The sequence below is a fragment of the Vicugna pacos genome, chromosome 35 (assembly GCF_048564905.1).
Source record: "Vicugna pacos chromosome 35, VicPac4, whole genome shotgun sequence".
Taxonomy (NCBI): Eukaryota; Metazoa; Chordata; class Mammalia; order Artiodactyla; family Camelidae; genus Vicugna; species Vicugna pacos.
In genome coordinates this window covers 18891715-18911098 of record NC_133021.1, presented here as the reverse complement: position 1 = coordinate 18911098, position 19384 = coordinate 18891715, and the positions used below count along the sequence as shown (strand labels likewise).

Sequence of the window (19384 nt, the reverse complement as noted above, 5' to 3'; positions counted from 1 at the left end):
GGACCATATGAAGGCAGGCTCAGAAGATGGCATGCCAGGAGAGGGCAGTCCTAGGAGTAAGCAGGCCCAGGAGAGGGCAGGCCCAGGAGAGGGCAGGCCAGGTGAGGTCAGGCCCAGGAGAGGGCAGGACCAGATGAGGGTAAGAACACGAAATGGAAGTCCCAGGAGAGGGCAGGACCAGAATAAGGAAGGCCCATGAGAGGGCAGGACCAGGTGAGGGCAGGCCCAGGTGAGGTTAGGCACAATTGAGGGCAGGCTGAGGTGAGGGAAAGCCCAGGAGAAGCCAGGCACAGGAGCAGGCAGTACCCTCTCTTGGTCCTGCCCTCTCTTGGGCCTGCCCTATACTCGTCCTACCCTGTGCTGAGCCTGCCTTCACCTGGACCTGACCGCATGTGGACCTTTGCTCTCCTGGGCCAGCCCTGTCTTGGGCCACCGCTCACATGGTCCTGTCCTCACCAGGGCCAGCCCACTCCTGGGCATTTCCTCCCCAGTGCCTGACCTGCCCTGGACCTGCACTCAACCGGGCCTGCCCTCTCCTGGGACTGTCATCTCCTGAGCCTGCCTTCTCCTGGACCTGACCGCATGTGGGCCTTTGCTCTGTTGGGCCATCCGTATCCTGGGCCTGCGCTCACCTGAGCCTGCACTCCCCAGGGCCAGCCTTCTCCTGGGCATTCCCTCCACTGTGCCTGACCTCCCCTGGGCCTCTTCTCACCTGGGCCATCCCACAACTTGTCCTCCCCTCACCTGGTCCTGTCCTGTTGAGGGCCAGCCCTTTCCTAGGCATTCCCTCCCCTGTGCCTGCCCTCACCTGGGCCTCTCCTCACCTGGGCCTGAACTCTCCTGGTCCTACACTCTCCTGAATCTGCCTTCACCTGTACCTGACCTCATGTGTGCCTGCGCTGTTCTTGGCCTGCCCTCTCCTCGGCCAGCCCTCACCTGGTCCTGCCTTCTACTGTGCATGCCCTCTTCTGATGCTACCTTCAACTGGATTTGTAGTCTTGTGGGTCTTTGCTCTCCTGGGCATTCCCTCACCTGTGCCTGACCTCCCTTGCGCCTGCATTCATCTGGGCAGGCCTGGTGGAGATTTGGACTGTGTCAGCAGTAAACAACTTGGGGAAAGTGAGGCAATTATTAACTCCAGAAAAAACACAAAGTTGTACAAATGTAATCATAGTACACTATGTGGCTAAGCTGTGAATAGCAATCACTTAGAATGCAAATACTGTATACTAATTTAATTCAAGTTCTTTTTTTTTAATTGAAGTATAGTCAGTTTACAATGTGTGTCAATTTCTGGAGTACAGCATAATTGTTCATTCATATGTATACATACATACATTCATTTTCATATTCTTTTTCATTCTAGGTTATTGTAAGATATTGAATATGGTTTCCTGTGCTACACAGTAAGAACTTGTTTATTTTATTATATCCTAATTTTTAAATGGTGATAGAAATACATTGGGAAGATAAAGGGAAGAAAATGTACGTGTTGATTCAGATGAAGGGCAGTGTAAGGGAGTTAAAACTTCACTTAATAATTAATAATAAGCCCGGCGGCGGGATGGGCGCCGGCTCCGCGGATTCGTCGCCGGGGCGCCGGCTCCGCGCGTGCGCATTGTGCCTCCCGCGCGTGCGCATTGTGCCTCCCGCGCGTGCGCATTGTGCCTCCCGCGCGTGCGCATTGTGCCTCCCGCGCGTGCGCATTGTGCCTCCCGCGCGTGCGCATTGTGCCTCCCGCGCGTGCGCATTGTGCCTCCCGCGCGTGCGCATTGTGCCTCCCGCGCCGCCTATCCCGCCGCCTACCACGCGTCCGCGGCCTCGGGAGCAATTGGGAGGCAGCCGGCGAGCCGACGGTGGGCCCGGCCTGCTCTCTGGGAGGAGGAAGGAGGGGCCGCTGTGCCGGTCCCCAGAGCCCCGCAGCCCGCCCCGCCAGCAGGAGAAGCTGAGAGCCGCCGCCGCTCCGCCCGGCGCCGTTGCCATGGCTGCCATGATGGGTCGGAAGTGAGCCTGCGGGCGACGGTGCCGGCGCGGGCGCTGCCCCCGGGGTCCCCGCCTCCCCGCACGCCCCCGCCGGGGAGCCTTAGCCCCCGCGAGCCCTGCGAGCCCGGTGCGGCCCGCGTCCTCCAAGCCTGATCGGCGGGGAGTGGCTCCCGGCCTCCTGCCCCGGCGGCGAGTTAGATGGTGGACCCGGCCGAGTGCAACATCAAAGTGATGTGTCGCTTCAGACCTCTCAAAGAGTCCGTGGTGACCCGCAGCGACAAGTACCTCGCGAAGTTTCTGGGAGAGGACACGGTGATGATCGCGATGAGTGCCCGCGCCCCCGGCCGGCTGCGCCCGGAGTTCGGGGAAGTGGGGAGGGGGGCCGGGAAGGAGCAGGGGTCCCTGGCCTCCCAGGGGGTCCGGCGCCCCCCACCCAGGCCTGCTGGCGGGGAACGCAGGCGCGGGCTCGGTCCGGGGCACTCCCGCACCCGGGGCGCCGGGGGCGCCGTCCCGGAGCGCAGCCACTGGTGAGGATGCTGCCGGAGTTTGGGGCTCCCCCCAGGTTTGCCGAGCGTGAGATAGGCAAGATGAGACCCCGGCCTGGGACGTGGAGCTCTGAGGCCAGCCGTCCTGTGCCTTAAACAGTCACGGTGCTTGGTCTTAGGGAAAGTGAGCCGTGTTGAACCCTATGGTTCCTCCCGCGGGAGGAGGAAAACTACCGAACGGCCGCAGTCGTCCCTGTACCTTCTCTCAGCCTGCCCTTTGACTTTACAATTGCAAATGGCGAATCGAGGGCTGTGAAAAAGACATGGTGAGTTTTCTTTTGAAATCGGAGCGGTCGATTTTGTTTAATCTTCCAGCGGATCTAGGCTGTTTACATCGGGCTGAATAAGTAAGTGCCCAGGGAGACTCATTGTCTCATTCTCATTGGGTTTTAAGGGGTAACCGTCTCGGAAAGACTGTTCACTTTTTGTGCGTACATCAGAGTATTATAAAGCCAAGCTTTAAAAAAAAAAAAAGATAAGGTTTGACCAGTGGACTAGATATCTTGTATTAGGTTCTTATATCTACAGTTAAGATCTACCTTGAAGAAAATTGATTTTTGATAATCCCGAGGATGGTGAGAGATTGTCCTTGTGGCATAAAACATAACGTGACTGGAGCTGGCTGATCATTGTCAGGGAGGCCAGAAAGTAAAATGGATACTTTTTTTTTTTTTTTGAGGTCTGATCTTCAGTATTGAAAGGTCTCTAAAAAGGATATGACCAGTTCAACGAGATTAAAATGGATAGTAAGATACTGCCTGCAGAACAGTGGATTGTGACTAGAAATTAAATTCTTCTTTCTCGGTAATGCCATTTGGCAGAACGTGTAAGACAGCACTGAAGTTCTTTAGAGTTTATGTGAAAGTTTCCAAAGTTCATCTCTAGAAAATGAATGTCACAGCTCCACGTTTGCTCAGTTGGATTTTGGCAAACAAATCATTAGGTTACCAACTGCCAGCTACCACTGTGTGAGGACTGTCAGGCTGGTTCTTTGTTAACAAGCCCACCGAAAAACTCTTGCTGTAAATGACATTATGATGAGGCCAAAAAGTTAAACACAAAAATCGTCATCCTTTTCCTCTAGGAGGGTACATTTTACATGGAATCAGAGGAAGCATGCGAGGCCTGGGTTGTAAGTTGGCATACAGGAGGCTACTAGTTTCTAACAGTTTTTGTGATCACTCAGCCTCAACAGTGGTGGACACATCAAAGCTGGTTTTTTTATTCAGACTTGATTAAGAGTGTCTTCTTTCTCCAGAATTTGTACATTTACACAAATCTATAAGCATTATCAAGATTTATTTGTTGGAATAGTACAATTTAGGATTCACAATATGTTTTACAAGATTAGGTTAGAAAGTAACCTGCTGATGCAGGCCAAATGTGACATGAAATACGAGGAAAGAGTTGATAGGAAAGAAAGAATTACCACAGGAAGCACGGTTATTCTAGGTTGTTTCCTTTGGATGAAGTTATTTTAAGTTTCTTACATAGTTTCCCTTGGTAATGTAAGTAAGTTTAAGTGATAATATTAGGAATCATAGAAAAGTGATTGAGTCATGCATCAGTAATGAACAGGTAAGTTGGCCTTTAGATAAACTGGTAAGCATTTTCTCCGGTTTTTTTTTTTCTTTTTAAGTGTAAGCAAAAATACATTACAGCTGTGATATAGCTTTAAAAAAATGTAAGGCAGCATGTTTAGTTCATTACTTCCGAAACTGGTCTTTTGCGTTATAGTATGTCATTACTCTGAGGTCTCATTTTTTCCCCCCAGTTTAAAAAAAAAATGCATTATTTTAATTTTTAAAAAGCTGTCTGGGAATTTTTACGGATATCAAGGAGGAGCAGAATTAGAAAATATCCAGGTTAAAGCGTATCTAGGTTTGTTTTGTTCATTTTGCTGGATCCTGATCCTGGTTCAAGGTAAATAACTTAAGAAGGAATTGCTGTGATGCAGCATTTAAAACTGAATTGTTTTAAACGATTTTAAAACATTTTTCATATAGCCTTCTGGTTAAATCAAAATTTAAAGAATAAATATTTTAGTTCACAGTGTTACTGAACTCTAAGTATAATTAGTGCTCATGTAGAAAATAATTTTTAAGGATTCTGATTTTCATCTAAGTTCAGTTTCTGGTACTTTGTCCAGAGTTTTTTCCTGTTACTCATTTAATGAGTGATTTTAATATAATATAACCCCATGGCAGGCAAACCTTGTAATCTTATAATGTTTCTCTGTGTTTTGCAGCCTTTGTGCAAATGTTCTTTTGTAACTTAGTGCTTGGTGAAATGTAAATATTACATATTGAATGAAATAAATGCATTATTTTTTGAAGATCTTTAAATGAGACAAATAGAATATTTGCTTGGATAAGCAAACCTATTATCCACAGAAGAAGGGAAGACCTTTTCAAAGGAGGGAAATGCCTGATGTAGTTCAAATGAGCTTGCTGAAAACACCAGGGAGAAAAAAATTGAAAACATTACCCCTGTATCTGTTTATGCATTAGAAAAGTGGAACAGGCATATTTGCATCGTTAAGTATCTTTACTAATCATCGTTCCTTATATGGTATATACTGCGGCGGCTGCCAGAACCAAAAACAGGTCGTTGTAGTTGATTGAAATTAGACCCAGTTCCCTACCTACAACAGCACAACACAATTGCCCCTTTCAAGTGAGTGGTTTGGTGTTTTATCCTAATTACCTTAAATATAAAAACTGAAAGAGGAGCCACCATAACAGCCCTTTACACCTGTGGAATGTTAGGCCACAGTCAGTGTCTCCACCCATATGGTGTATGATCTGAAAATCACTATTCAGAATTTCAGAGAAAAACATTCCTGCCAGAAGAGTGTCCTTTGTAACCAGCTTTGGTGTCCAGCCTGATGCATGCAGATTCAAGCAGGAATCATTTCACTTATTCCTGTTTGGTTTTGTCCCCTTGAAGCATAAGTCAGATGTGAATGCATCTTGTGACTTGGAGTGTCTTTGAAGATGTATAAAAGTAAAGGTTGTATAATGTACATTTCAAAGCCGAGAACCAGGTTTTTAAGACATAGATGTCCAGATCATGAGTTTTCTTTTGTTTAATTTATTTGAAGGATTATTAGTTAAGGGGTGTGTCTTAATTATAGACGGTTAGAAGTAGTTTTGTTTCACAAGTCTTATTTTTCATCCCAGGAAGCCAGGATCAATTAGTAACTTTATAGTTAGATCTCTACTCAAAACGTTTGCCTTACTTAAGAAAATTATTTTAGTCTTAGAATTCAAATAAGACTAATTTGTCAGCTTAATGCCAAGCACTTAATTTTTTAACAGTGATACATATCTTAAAAATCACTTCATCCCAGTGTAGTTATTTTTATGTTTGCATGATCATCCTCTTATCTGAATAAGGTTAATGGTGTTTGCATGTTTGCTGTGAAGCGATGCTTCTGGTAAACAGCTGCAGAAGGTGCTTTTGAGGAGACTTCACTGTGACATTATTTTGAGCATTTTTCTAAATGGTTTATGAGCACTGTTTTTTTATTGATGTAAAAATGAAGGCAGGACTTCAGTAGTGTTTGTTCTTTTTATTCTTTAAACGTTTACTTTCATGAAATATTATCTGATATTTTGGAGGGATGCAGTGGTCATACTATTACTTATTTTTTATTGATTAACTTGTTTCTTGCTAGCAAAGTTAGAGTTAATGGTGAGGCCTTTAGCGCTAGGGGCTGTCTCCATTCAGTTCAGTTGACATCACTCGATCACGTACACTAGATCCCAGTATGTATCTGCTTAGCTTAGTGGTATAGACCCCACCCAGCCTTCTCCTCTGTTATTATTTGAACGCTACACTCTGTACTAATGAAGTATCATTTCTAAAACTACATTACTCATTCCCAGTATCTGATATCTTGTAGGTGCTAAGTAAATGTTTGCCGGGTAGATGAAGAGGGAAAATTACTTCTTGCGTAGAAAGAGTATTAGCACGGTTTATCTCCTTCATTTTGATTACGCTCGGGTTTGTCTCCAGAATTGCTTAGCATGAACACATTTTGTACAATCCATAAAACAAGAGATTGTCTTTTATCAGCCACACCTGTAGATTTGAATGTTAATGTCTCAGAATCTTAGCAGAAGGACCCTTTTCTGTATGTTGTAGCCAAAGAATAATCAGCCTACTTTTAATTGATGCCAAAGTGAGGTCATCTGAGTATGTCCTTCAGGAACGCTTTCAGCTGCCGAGGGAAAACAAACTACTAATAGTGGTCTAAACAAATAAGAGGTTCTTTTCTTGCCCAGAAAGCCCAGGGATGAGCCTTTAGTTCCACTTGCTGACGCTGTCACCCTCCGTCATCCTTAGCTACTGACTTTTCATGATCATATTTGTCACATTTGCAAGATGGATGCTCCCGTTCCAGACATTCATTCCAGAAAGGAGAAAGGGCAGCTTCAGCTGAGATGGTCCTTTAATCAGAAGAACAAACCCTTCTCTGAACCTCCCTGCAGACCGTCCCTTATGTCACAATGTCTAGACCTGGGCCACGGGGCCTCTGGTTGCAAGGAGACTCCACTGGTGGGCGGTTAGCTTCCAGCCCGTCCAGTGGGAGGTGGCAGGGGCATCGGGAACAAAGCCCTTTGCGGGGGTTTGCTTCGTTGTTGCTGTTGCGCCGAGCTTTGGGAGGGGAATTGTGGGGTATATTTTCTGAAAAGTACAGCCTTTTTTCACTAAGACCTAGGAGTATTCTGGAACGTTGAGTTGTTTTGGGGCCATGATTGTATTTTATTTGAAGGTCCAGCTTCCTCCCTTTCCTTTGGAAGAGACTAGAGTGCAGGCATACCTTTGCTTTCACTATCGAGACGCCCCCTCCCCCGCTTCCCTCTCTCATCTTGAGATGTCCAGGTTCTCTCTTAGATTGCTAGCTTGTCCCTGCCGGCACTTAAACCTGCTTGGGTCTTGCCCATCGTAAAAAATACCTTTCTTCCACACAGATTTCTGCTCTACTTGGTTACCTCCTATTCTCTTTTCAACTCTTTCCAATTGGACCTTTGTCATTGGGTACTTTTCAGTTTCGTCTTGATGTCTCAGCAGTATTTGACATAATCACTTCCTCCTTGAAAATTCTTCTTTGACTTGCGTGGACATTGTATTCTGATTTCTTTCATTTCATGCCTCTGGCTCCTTCCCAGGCTACATCAGCAGTTCTCTAAATGTGTCCCTAAAATGGAGTCCCCAGGATCTTTTAGGAGCCCACAAAATCAAAACTTTTCAAAATAATACTGATATTATTTCACTGTGTTGGCATTTGGTCTTCGCTCCCTCATTTCAAACTTAACTCCCTTTGATTTCTTGAGTGCTGCAAGCTCCTTTCAGCCTTAGGACCTTTAAGCATGCTGTTCCCAATTCCTAAATGACTTCTCCCCACTCACCCTCCCTCTTGACTAACACGGAAGAGAGTGACAGTGACTGGGCGCTTCTTGTTCTTCAGTTCTTTGCCGGCCCTTCTCCAGAGTGTTTCTCTGGCACCCTTCCGCTCCCCCACCCCGGCCCTCCTGCTGGGGGCTCTCAGCACTCCCCCAGCGCAGTGCCTGAGTCGGCGTTCTCGTCACTTGGTTGCTTGTCTGACATCCGCCCGCTATTACTTACGCTCCACTGACGGGCGGAGTGCGTGGGCCTTGGCCCTCATTCTGGCATGGTGTCCAGCATCATGGGCACTCCATAAATACTTGGTAAATGGGTGAAATGATTGAAAAGCTGTTGCAGTAGACTGAAAAGCTGAAGGGAATAGTGGAAGGAGCCCTGAACCAAAAGACAGGAGATTTGGCTTTGAATTTTAAATTTGTCATTAACATCTTTTGGACCTTTGGGGATTCGAGTTCCTCATCTGCAAGATGAAATTGGTTTTGAAAATAGACTCTCAATACCTGCCAGAAAAGACACCCAATAAATAAAAATTCACTCAGCAGTGTGAGTGCCTACCACAGCAGTGCTAATTACTGTGCTTTGCCCTGGAAAGACAGCAAAGACGAACATGCACATTCTTGGTTTTGTGGAGTTTATTCTCGTGGATTTGTATTTGGGCCCTAAGGTCCTTTCCACAGAGATTCTATATATGAAGTGATGCGTATAGTAAGTATCTTACTTTTAAGGTTCAATGTATGGTGACTTCTTTAAAGGAGCTTAGAAATGTCTATACACGTTTCACTGTGTAGTTGAAACCCTTGTTTCTGTTTTTCAGTCCAAGCCTTATGCATTTGACCGGGTGTTCCAGTCAAACACGTCTCAAGAGCAAGTGTATAATGACTGTGCGAAGAAGATTGTTAAAGGTAAGCATGTTGAGCCTGCGAGGTTGTCCCAGCGGTAAGTAATTTGTGGTCTTTCCAACGTTCTTTTTCTTTTTACTCTCCCTTTCTTTTTAGTTAATAGTGAAAGTTGTTTAAATAATGAGAAGGTCGAATACAATTAGTAAGCTTACTGCTCTCATTGCATGAACTAATTTATGTGCAACACCTAGCGAAGGGTGTTAAGAAAATTGTAGTGTCACACACGTGTACTTGGAAGGTGCCAGATACTAGACATGCCCAGCAGAGGTTGTCAGGTGGCAGTGCTAGAGATATAGCAGCAGGCGGGTGGAAACAAGATGGCCAGATGAGTTTCTGCGAAGTGGAGGAGACGGCGGCCTGCCCTCCTCCCGTTCCGCTGTGATTCCTTTCCCAGGGACGCTTGTCAGGCAAATGAGAAGCCTCTGAGGAATTTAACAAGGGTGAGAAAAGCGTGTACGTTCCAGTTATAAGTACTGGTAACTTACACTAATGCATTTTTCAGGTTTGTATTTTCTGAAAGCCCAGAACCCTAGAGCTGAGAGGGTGTTGATTGATTATCTGGACTTGCTTCCACTTACTCCAGAAATACCTTACGTCAAAGGGATCTTACGATAAAATAGCCATTACTTTGTGAGATGATTTATACCGCTTCTTTTGACAGTTCCAACTGCTAAAAAGTACTTCTTAGATTGAGGCAAAAATCTGTCTTGTAGTGTCCACCAGGCTAGAGGGGTTGGACTTAAGTGTCCAAGTCGAGAGGTTAGGGCTGAGCAGGAGCACGGACACTGCATCCAGTAACAGGAGCAAAAGTAGAGTTTATGGGTACAAGTAGGTCCATGCATGTGATGGAAGGAAAATGTACATGTTCTTTGGCAAGGTTGGTGTGTTACAGTCTCAGTGGGGTCAGAGTCTTGTTGGAGTCGGGGTACGAGAAGGAATAAACGGACGTGGGTGCTTGATGTTAGGCAGGCTATACGGTTAGTGACGGGAAGGTCTAGAGAGTGACCGTGGAGCTGGCATCTGAAGGAGTAAAGGACAAGATTGTGGAGAGAATCAGGTCGAGGGTCTGAGGGGCCAGGGTGTCATGTAGCAGTGGGATCATCTACTGCCTGGACGTTGAAACCGCCCAGCATGACAACGGGAATGGAACTGGCGAGAGCGGACCGGAGGGAGAATTACACGTGATTCTGTACATGATCGCGAGAAAGGGGAGCGGGCAGTGTCGTCCTGTGTTGTGAGCCTGACGGAGCCGTCCAGTGGCTCTGTGCATCCTGGAGCGTGATGGTACGACGTTCTTTGACTCATTGTGCTTTTGTCATCAGTACAGCCTGAGATTACTTCAGCTTTTTTAGTAATACAGAGTTACTGATACATGAATTTGAGGGCAGTTTAAATGTACAAATGCTTTTCACATCTGCTGCAGGCAGGGTTACACCCCAGTCCACACTTGACTACTGAGTGCAAGCCTTTAAAGTGCAGGTTCTGTTGTGTTCCTTTTAGCTTATTCTCATATTTTGAGTTTTGTTTTCACAGTTGTCTTACGAGGGATCTAAGTTGGCTATCAGCATGTTTTGATAAGTCTATTATGGCGTCAAGGATATTTAAGTGTCTTTTTAAGGTTTTTATTTAAGGACACTGAATAAGGTTGTTGGTGATTATTAAATCACACTGAGTATTCAGCTGACATCAGAGTCTCTTACTGTCCAGTCGTCGGTACTTCTTAGCTTGTCAACATATCCACAAGAAAACGATGAAAAACTTGAATCCTTTTGTGAAATCATGGTGCATGACTCTCGTATTCCCCAGAGTACCAGTTGAGTGATCCAAGCAGGCAATGGGGTTAGCTTTTCCTTAGTGAAATTTTGGTATATTTGTCTGAGGTTCCCAGAATCTATCATTTTTCACTTTTTGAAAACGAGTATAACATTTACGAGTTAGTCATCTTTTGTTACCTCCATTCTCTGTGGCTTCTGTGAAATTTTTATCCGTGGGATGTAATCCTCAGACAACTAGGAACTTGGGCTCATTTAGAAACGTTCTTTGGCCGTCCGGCCCACCTCGACCCCGAAGTCGGCCCAGCGGTGTTTTTCCCGTTGTTCCATTTTGAGGAGAATGGTGTAGATGGTAATACATCATTAGTTAACATTTTTTGGTCTTTTCTAGGCAGTGCAGGTCTTACTCATGATTCTTTTTCTGAATATTTTTAAAGCTCTCTTTAGGGCCTTAGTTTTTTGTTTGTTTTTGTTTTGTTTTGTTTTGTTTTGTTTTTGTAAGACTCGTTGCTCCCGGGCTTTTTCTTTTCTCATGTTGCTGCAGTGGTTTTTTTTACCTTGTTTGTACGTCCTCAGATGGTTTCTCAGCAACCGCCTCACACCTTCCTTCCTCAGAACTCTGAAATCTGTTGTCCTGAAGTCCAGGGTACTTGTTTCTACTGCCTTTTGTTCTGTTTCAGGTGACGTCATTTCTAAGATGACATCATTCTTGTTGTGAAATTTCCCTCCTTTTCTCAGCATTTTGGTCCCTTTTACTTCACCAGCAGATTCGTGTTTTACTGTTTGGAGCTGGTTCTGAGTCGCGGCTCCCTTCTGTGCAGCACGGTTAAGCCCAGGCTCTGGGATCAGACGGACCTAGATTGAGGTCTCGGCTCTTCCACTTTCTGGCTTTGTGACTTTTACAGTCACCTAACCTTTCTAGTCTCCATTTCCTCTTCTGCAAAATCAGGGTACTGTGAGTATTTTAAAAGATGATTCATGAAAAGGTGCTTTACCCAGGACCTGGTATAACCTAAGTATGTAGCAGGTGTCAACTGCTGCTTGTGGCCTCTGTTTTCTAAGAAAGGAAATGATTTTCTTAGTTTGATCCACCATAATCGTACTTGGGATAGCTCTCAGCCTAATTTTCACTCTGCAAAATTAGACTTCAGGTGCTGTTACAGTAGAAGGTGTCCGTCTGTCTGTCTGCAGGTTCTGTGCCAGCTTTGTCATTCATAGAAAAGTATTTGGCTGACTTTCTCCTCTTCCCTTCACCCAAATGCTCTGCCGCTTTGGAGGGGCCTGGGTGTAGTAGCCAGCGGGACTTGGCCCCGGGCAGGATGTGAGTGTGGCGGGGTTACACATAAAGACATAGATTTAAGGAGAGTGATGGGGTGGGGGCTAGGCGAGATGTGAGGACAGAAAAGCAATTAAAACTACGTGGCAAGTTGGACTTGGGCCCCTCGTTGGCACACAGAGCAAATAGGATGTGGTTAGAAACTGGTGGTCAAGGGTCGGCAAGATGGCGGGTGAGCTGGTATTTCTTCTGAGATGTGAATTTGATGAGCGAGCTGCCAGGGATGAGCTGAGAGCGGCTCGTGTGCCCGGGGCCTGCCAGGCGCTGAGGCCGCTTTGTTTCAGATTCCCATACAAGTACAGAACTTATGTTCAGGGCTAAGACTTCCGTTTTATAGACTGATTAGATAGATTTTTGTTTCTTTTGAACATGTTTTATCCACCTGTATTCTGTTTTGAAGTCTGAACCTGAGCGGTGTCTGTAAGTTGGTTTCCCTGGTATAAAGTAGGTGTCATTTATTCAGTGTTTGCTGGATGCCAGGTGTTATACCAGGCCTCCATAGGGTCCCCAGTTTCACCATAGCTTCCTGCCTGGGACTGTCTGCCACTGTATCCACCTTAATTTTTCCAGAGGTAGCCTGCCATACTGTGTCGTGGTTAAGAGCTTGTCTTCAGAGCCAAGACTGTCCTGGTTTGCATCCCAGCTCTGTCTTCCTAGCTGTGGAGCTATAGGCAGTTTATTTAACCTCTTCGTGCCTCAGTGTCCTCACCTGTAGAATGGGACTAAAATAGTACCTTGCATAGGGTCTTGTAAGGATTAGATACACTGATACATGATAAATTATCAGAGCCTGGCGCATTGCACATTCTCAAATGTTAACAGTAATAATTTTATATGATGACTTCTCATTCTCACAGCCTTCCCCTAAGCAGGCATTTTCCTGATGAGGAAGCTGAAGTTCAGAGATGAAGGGACTTGTAGAAGGTGATAGGCCACTGTCTCACTTGCTCAGTATGTTTCCTTGTTTACAAAGCATGAAAGAAGTAAGATGGCCATAGTCTCACCTCTGTTTCTCACAAGAACATCAAAAGTATGTTGTAAAAGGAGGGGGACACTTTAGAAAGATGCTGTGCATTAGAGTAATAGTCATTCACCAAGCATTTGAGGCCCTGCTAAGTGCCTGGCACCACGCTGGGATTTTACAGGCTGGTGAGGAAGGCAGACAAGTAAATTGGTGTCTGCAATACACAGTGGTAAGTATCATGGCTGAACGCAGGGGCTGTAAGACTCTCACCTGGATTCATTTCGGGGTGCGTTGTGGAACTGGGCTGGAGGAAGAAGTGAAGCCTAAGTTGAAGGATGCACGAGAGTAGGAAGTAGAGTGAGGAGCGCCCAGACAGGGGTACGCGTGGGCTGAGGCGTCCAGGTGGGAAAGTATTGCGTGTGTGGGGAGAACATACATTATAGGTGAGTGAACTTGAACCATTTGAGATTGTCAGATTCAACCATTTTTACCAGCAAAGACAGCAGTGTGAGGGGAAGGATGGTGGGAGATGGAGCTGGGAAGAAGGCAAACAAAAGCCAGGTCCAGAAGTGCCTGGTTTCATCTGATTACAGATACATGCTCTCTGGGATTTTAAAAGAGATGAGTATTTGTGTGTGGGGGGGGTGTTTAAGATCTGTACTTTTAAGGTATGTGGATTTCATTCTACGTCAGTTTTACCTCTGAAGAATAAAACTGCAGAATATTGAATTGTGGCTAATGGTGAAGGCATGGTGAAGTGTTTAGGTGGAAGCGTGTTGAAGTCTGCAGTTTACCTTGATGCAGTAAATAAGAGGGATGGATAGACACATGATTAAGGCAAATAGTAAAATGATGGAATTTTTTTAATTGAAATATAGGCAGTTTACAATGTTGTGTCAATTTCTGGTGCACAGCACAGTGCTTCAGTCGTACATGAATATACATATGTTCACTTTCACACTCTCACTGTGGGCTACTGCAAGTTACCGAATACAGTTCCCTGTGCTATAAGATATAAACTTGTTTATCTGCTTTGTGTATACCAGCCAGTATCTGCAAATCTCAAGCTCCTAATGATGAAATTTTAATGATAGAATCTTGGTAGTGGTTATGGGGTGTTCACTGTAAGATTCATTCAGTTTTTCTGTAGGCTTAGACTTTCTTATAATAAAATGTTGGTGGTTAAGTCACCATGGGAAGTAGGAGTCAGTAATGGATTTGAAGGTAGACAAGGGATTATTTTCCTAATTGATGAAAGTGGTCTTCCTTTCATGACAACATGGCACCTCTAGAAATCACCTAATCATTGTTACCTCCCCTGCACCCAGAACCGAGAGCCTGGGTCCTAGTGCTGAGTAAATACTGGAGTGTTGAATATTCCATAACCTCTGATCGTATACAGTTTTTAAAGTTCCGCTTGAAGTCCCAGATAGAAATGTGTTGCATACATTTATTATCTTGTGAGCCCTCACATGATAGGGCTTCTCCTAACACACACACGCTGTGATGCCATGTAGATTGTGCGTCAGTATGATCTTGGGAAAGTCGCTTAGTCATTCACCTACCGGTATTTATTAAGTACTTATTGTGGTAGTTGCTAGGTAACCGGATCATATCATGAATGAACGTTTTATGTATAGATCTAACAAAAATTTGGAATTCATCCTTAGGTTTTATGTGATTGATTAAAAGATCTTAAGCAGAGTTTATTACACGGACATACCGAGAACAATTATGTATAAAGGAAGTGAATTGGAGAGGGTGGTGCATTTTTTTCTCCATTTAATTTCTTCTTCAGGATTACTGACAAATTACTGCAGTTCTATTATCTATTTTAAATGTGATTCTTGAAATTATTTTGCTTCCTGTCATAAAACTGAGAAGATTTAGAATGAAAGTTTCAAATTTTTAGATCTCTTAAAATCTTCCCAGGGAAGTAAGTACTAATGCCTTCTCCTTCCTATTAATACATGTTTCTGTAGCAGATCTGTTATCTAGTTAGTTGTGCCCAAAGTTGGGATTTTTTTTTTCTTTCTTTAAACAATCAATTAAAAAAAAAGAATTGGCTTTTTTGTTCCAAGTTTACTTTCCACTGTTAACATCTATTTCCAGCAGTCTTCTCTTTTTGCTTTGGCTTCCTCTAGACTAGAATGTAATTTTATAGTACCTTTCACCAAAAAAAAACAACAACAAACAAACAAAAAAAGAACAAACTGAATCCTTGAAAACTGGAAATCAAAAGGTTACCTTGTTCACTCGTATTTAGCCCCCTTGAGCCTAAAGGAAGTTACTTTATGTCTTGGGGTATGCAAAGGACTAGAAAAACTGGTTTGTTTTGTTTTTTAATTACAGGAACGTTCTGATAATTGCTTCTGAGGTAGGACTGGACTTGCTGTGTAAGGAGGGATGGTGTCTGTATGGGTTTGTGAGGCTTAACCAGCAGTTGACTACCAGTCAGCCCTACTTCTAAAAGCTGATTGATACCTATAGGTAAACTGGCAGAGCATTTGTCTCTTTTGGGTCCCCTGAAGCTTTGGAGTACAGGTGTAATGACAGTGGAGATGTACGCTGACTTGAGAAATGATTATAAGCAGTGGAAATTTAAAATGTGTTTCTTACAATAGAAAGTAATCTGGATTGGAGGGGAAGGAATTGCATAGAGGGAGCATCACAGGAAATTACTGTTAATATATTCTTACTTCCTTTAATGCCTTTATAAATTTTTCATGTGCTCAACTTTGACTTAGATGGAATCTTCCATATTAGTGTAAAGGGAATCTGAATCTTCCTCACCATTCTTTCCACAAACATGTGAATGTGAGGATTTGATGGTGCACGGGTGAGGCACAAGGTTGTTGTATGTGTGAATTATTGTAGTGTTTTTGAACATTCTGCTTAATGAAAAAGAATCCCCTGATGTATAAAATCTCTTTATTTCTTCAGAGATGTACTTGAGGGATACAACGGAACCATATTTGCGTATGGGCAGACCTCCTCTGGGAAGACGCATATGATGGAGGTAACATTTGATGATCTGTGCTTGGATGTGGCTCGCAGCGCACACGGGGCATTCATCCGTTATTCCTGACAGTGTTTGACCCGCTTAACTAGCTTTACTTACTGTTTATTGCTTTGTCTCATACAAATTGTATACAAGTAACATTGCTGGCAAATGATCAGTTCCTGAGTTTAAACAGTGAAATGTTGTATATTGGAAGTCATACCTAGCTTTGTTTTATCAGTGTAACCACAAAATTATGAAGATTTTAGGATTAAATCAGAGTTCTCTGTCTGGTAAATTTTGGAATTTTTAATGTTTATATGTTTTCAGTTCTCTCAGAGCACTTAATTTTTCCTCAGCTCCTTGGTTGTGTCTGTGTGTCCATCCTGTCCCCCGGCCCCTGGCCAAACATTTGCCACTCTTTGATAGGAAGGTCTCCAGAATGAGCAGAGCTGCTATTAATAATAAATGTGGGCCTGCTCAAGCTTTGCTTCTAGGAAACAGCCTGTAATCTTCTGCCGCTGCTGCAGAGTGTCTGCTTTTATCATCTGTCTGAGCATTCTGTATAAAGTAAACGGCTGCTTGTTTTAGTCTCGTTCATGTTACTCATTTTCGTAAAGTTACAGTCAGAGAGCAAGGACATTCCTAGCACTTGGATGAATTTGGCTTGAAGTAGAAGCTACCGTGCAGATTCATAGGGCAAGAAACTTAACTAAAACCTTTTCCTAGAGTATGTTCATTTATAAATGTGCATAATCTGAATCTGATAATTAAATAAAAGGCTAAGGTCAGTTGGTAACCCCCGTGGTTGGCGTATAGTCTTTATGTGTAACTTACCAGAATATGTCCCGGTTGAATTGGGTTTTTTTGGGTGTTTGTTGAGCCACTTTTTTTTTTTTAAATAAATAATGGCAACAATTAGAATTCCTGTCCTCTGTTGACTGTAAATTGTGGATTAAAAGTTTTTAATTTGTGCTTTATAGTTTAAGAAGTCTAATTTTGTTTTCTCTTTAGGGTAAACTTCATGATCCAGAAGGCATGGGAATTATTCCGAGAATAGTGCAAGATATTTTTAATTATATTTACTCCATGGATGAAAATTTGGAATTTCATATTAAGGTAAAATCACGGGGGAAAGACTGTGATTTATTTTATACCTAGAATAATTCTGTTCCAAAAAATAATAAACTTTTTCTTTTAAAAGGTATTTTTTAAATGTTTTAATGGTCAGGTATAGTTGAAAGAACATTAGAATTAGTAAACTGAAGTCCTTCATTTGCTGTTAGTAAACAAGTAGGCTAACCTCTTTGGCCGCCGCCTCTGTAAAATAAAAGAGTTTGTTTTGCTACAGAGCTCAAAGGTTGTAGATAATTCGTTTTGGATGAAGATACATAATGGAAAGTGCGTTTCAGTTGCATAAGGATTTTAGTGCATTTAGGGCTTCCCAGTAGAGTAGAAGCTGTGACTGAGTTGTCCTGTAGTCTGGTCGATGCTTGGCATTAGGACCCCAATAAGTATTTAGTGAATAAGTGAATAGATTACTTTATAATGTTAAATGGTTGGTCTCTTTCCTTTTGTTTCCCCTGCCCTTTAGGTTTCATATTTTGAAATTTATTTGGATAAGATAAGGGACCTACTAGATGGTGAGTTAAATTCTTGCTGTTTGATCATTTTTGAAAACCACATGTTACCTTCTTCAGTAGTAAATGTGAGGCCATTTCTCAGTAACCTATGTGAAATTGACTTAAATGATAGGAACATTTTTAAATGCTTCTTATAAGGCTTTAACTGAGTGCCTTTTGACACGTGGAATAACCTCTTTAAAGGATATATTTATGGGTGCCTTGTAAGAAGTAATTCGAGCACTGGGCTGGAGTTAGGGAGCCTAGGTCCTGAGCTCTGGTCTTCCATCAGCTGTCAGTTGACACATCATCCTTGAGGAAACTGCTGAACCACTGCGACTTAATGTTCTTATTTCCAGAATGGGGGTGGCAGAGGGGGGCCTGGACCTGGAAGTTCTATATTGCTGCATTGGTTTCTGTATACATCTGTTTCTGCAGGGTCTTGCTTTAATAGTGATAATTAACTGTTCCCTGGCTAGAGTTAGAGTTTAGGAAAATGTTGTTAATAGTATTTATTTTTCTTTTTCAGTTTCGAAGACCGGTCTTTCAGTTCATGAAGATAAAAACCCAAGTTCCCTACGTAAAGGTACTTGTGATACAGAATGTGCAGGAAAGCCCTGCAGTAGAGTTTTGAAAGTATTGACGTACTCTAAAACTTCACTTCACAGGGGTGCGCAGAGCGTTTTGTATGTAGTCCAGATGAAGTTATGGATACCATAGATGAAGGAAAATCCAACAGACATGTAGCAGTTACAAGTAAGCAGCATGTTTATTAACACTAGCTAAGGTACAGACTGCCTTAAAGTATCTTTATCAAGTTGATTAAAATTGTAAGATTTTTTCTTAGGTAAAATAATGCTTTAGTGATGACTCGTAAGGGAAAGCTGTGTTTATAGTTGTTTCTGTGGTTCCAGTGCCGATATGAATGAACATAGCTCTAGCAGTCGCAGTATATCATTAATGTAAAACAAGAGCACACACAAACGGAACAAAAGCTGAGTGGAAAACTTCATCTGCTAGATTTAGCAGGTAGTGAGTGGAAAACTTTATCTGGTTGACTTAGCAGGTAGTGAAAAGGTAAAAATCTTTACATTCTGATGGATATCTAAGCATTTTTACTTAACTTTAGTTCTAATATGCGTTATTCATTGTTACATCTTGAAAATGTGTATCGAATTGGATTTGGTAATATTTTTGAGAGTTCACAAGCATTTGTGCCATTGCTTTATTGTTAAATAAACTGAATGATTCCCTCCGAGTTACTGTCATTCGGGCCATAGCCCAGTTCCGCCAACACGTGTTGTCCTTGACTCAAAGTGTATGCTTTTATTGAGAGTGTGTTCAGCATACGTCATTGAGAATCTTACTAGGTACCCTCTCCCTCATTTTTCGGTGTCTGTCTGACCCATCCTGGCGTCGGGCCCTGTGAGGACGGGGAGCTGCCCGCCAGCCCTCCCTGCTTTGGCTGTGCTGCTTTCTTCCTTCTGTATGACTGTTTACTGTGGCCCTTTGCAGCCTGATTCTAGTTTATGTCAAAATGGGAGTAAGTTCAGGTGTTTTCATGTTGGCCTCTGTCGCCATTTTTGCTGTTCTGCTGATTTGTGTCTTCTGATGAGAACGACATACCTGTTCCCTTTTACGCAGAAGTCTTACACACATCCTCCAGAGCCTCTCTCTAATTTTGGGGATACTGAGAAGCCATTTCAAGTTTCTCTTTTCTGGTGCAGCAGAGGGGTTAACAAAAGTAAACTACAAATGTATGTGTAAATTGGTTAATTTCAAGAGCACACCTACTGGTGAATTTGGTAACTCCTTGGCCTGGGTCACTGGTCCTAAAGAAACAGCGTGGG

At 43.4% G+C, this 19384-nt stretch overlaps 1 protein-coding gene across 5 annotated transcripts; it reads left to right on the top strand.

The window, feature by feature from the left end:
• The first annotated feature begins 1789 nt into the window (after nucleotides 1-1789).
• On the top strand, nucleotides 1790-18842 carry LOC107035283 (kinesin-1 heavy chain-like). 5 transcript variants are annotated; one of them, XR_012067028.1, is made up of 7 exons: nucleotides 1790-2794; nucleotides 8755-8842; nucleotides 15855-15930; nucleotides 16927-17031; nucleotides 17507-17555; nucleotides 18064-18120; nucleotides 18203-18836. XR_012067028.1 is itself a non-coding variant. In XM_072954986.1 (5 exons), the coding sequence occupies exons 1-3, from the start codon at nucleotides 2182-2184 to the stop codon at nucleotides 15923-15925; spliced, it is 273 nt and encodes a 90-aa protein (XP_072811087.1). In that variant the 5' UTR covers nucleotides 1790-2181; the 3' UTR covers nucleotides 15926-15930; nucleotides 16927-17031; nucleotides 17507-18842. The 5 variants fall into 5 exon arrangements, 1 of the variants encoding a protein (XP_072811087.1); XR_012067029.1 differs by having other exon boundaries at nucleotides 1790-2295; nucleotides 2648-2794; nucleotides 17507-18841; XR_012067027.1 differs by having other exon boundaries at nucleotides 17507-18120; nucleotides 18203-18841.
• The last annotated feature ends 542 nt before the right edge of the window (nucleotides 18843-19384 follow it).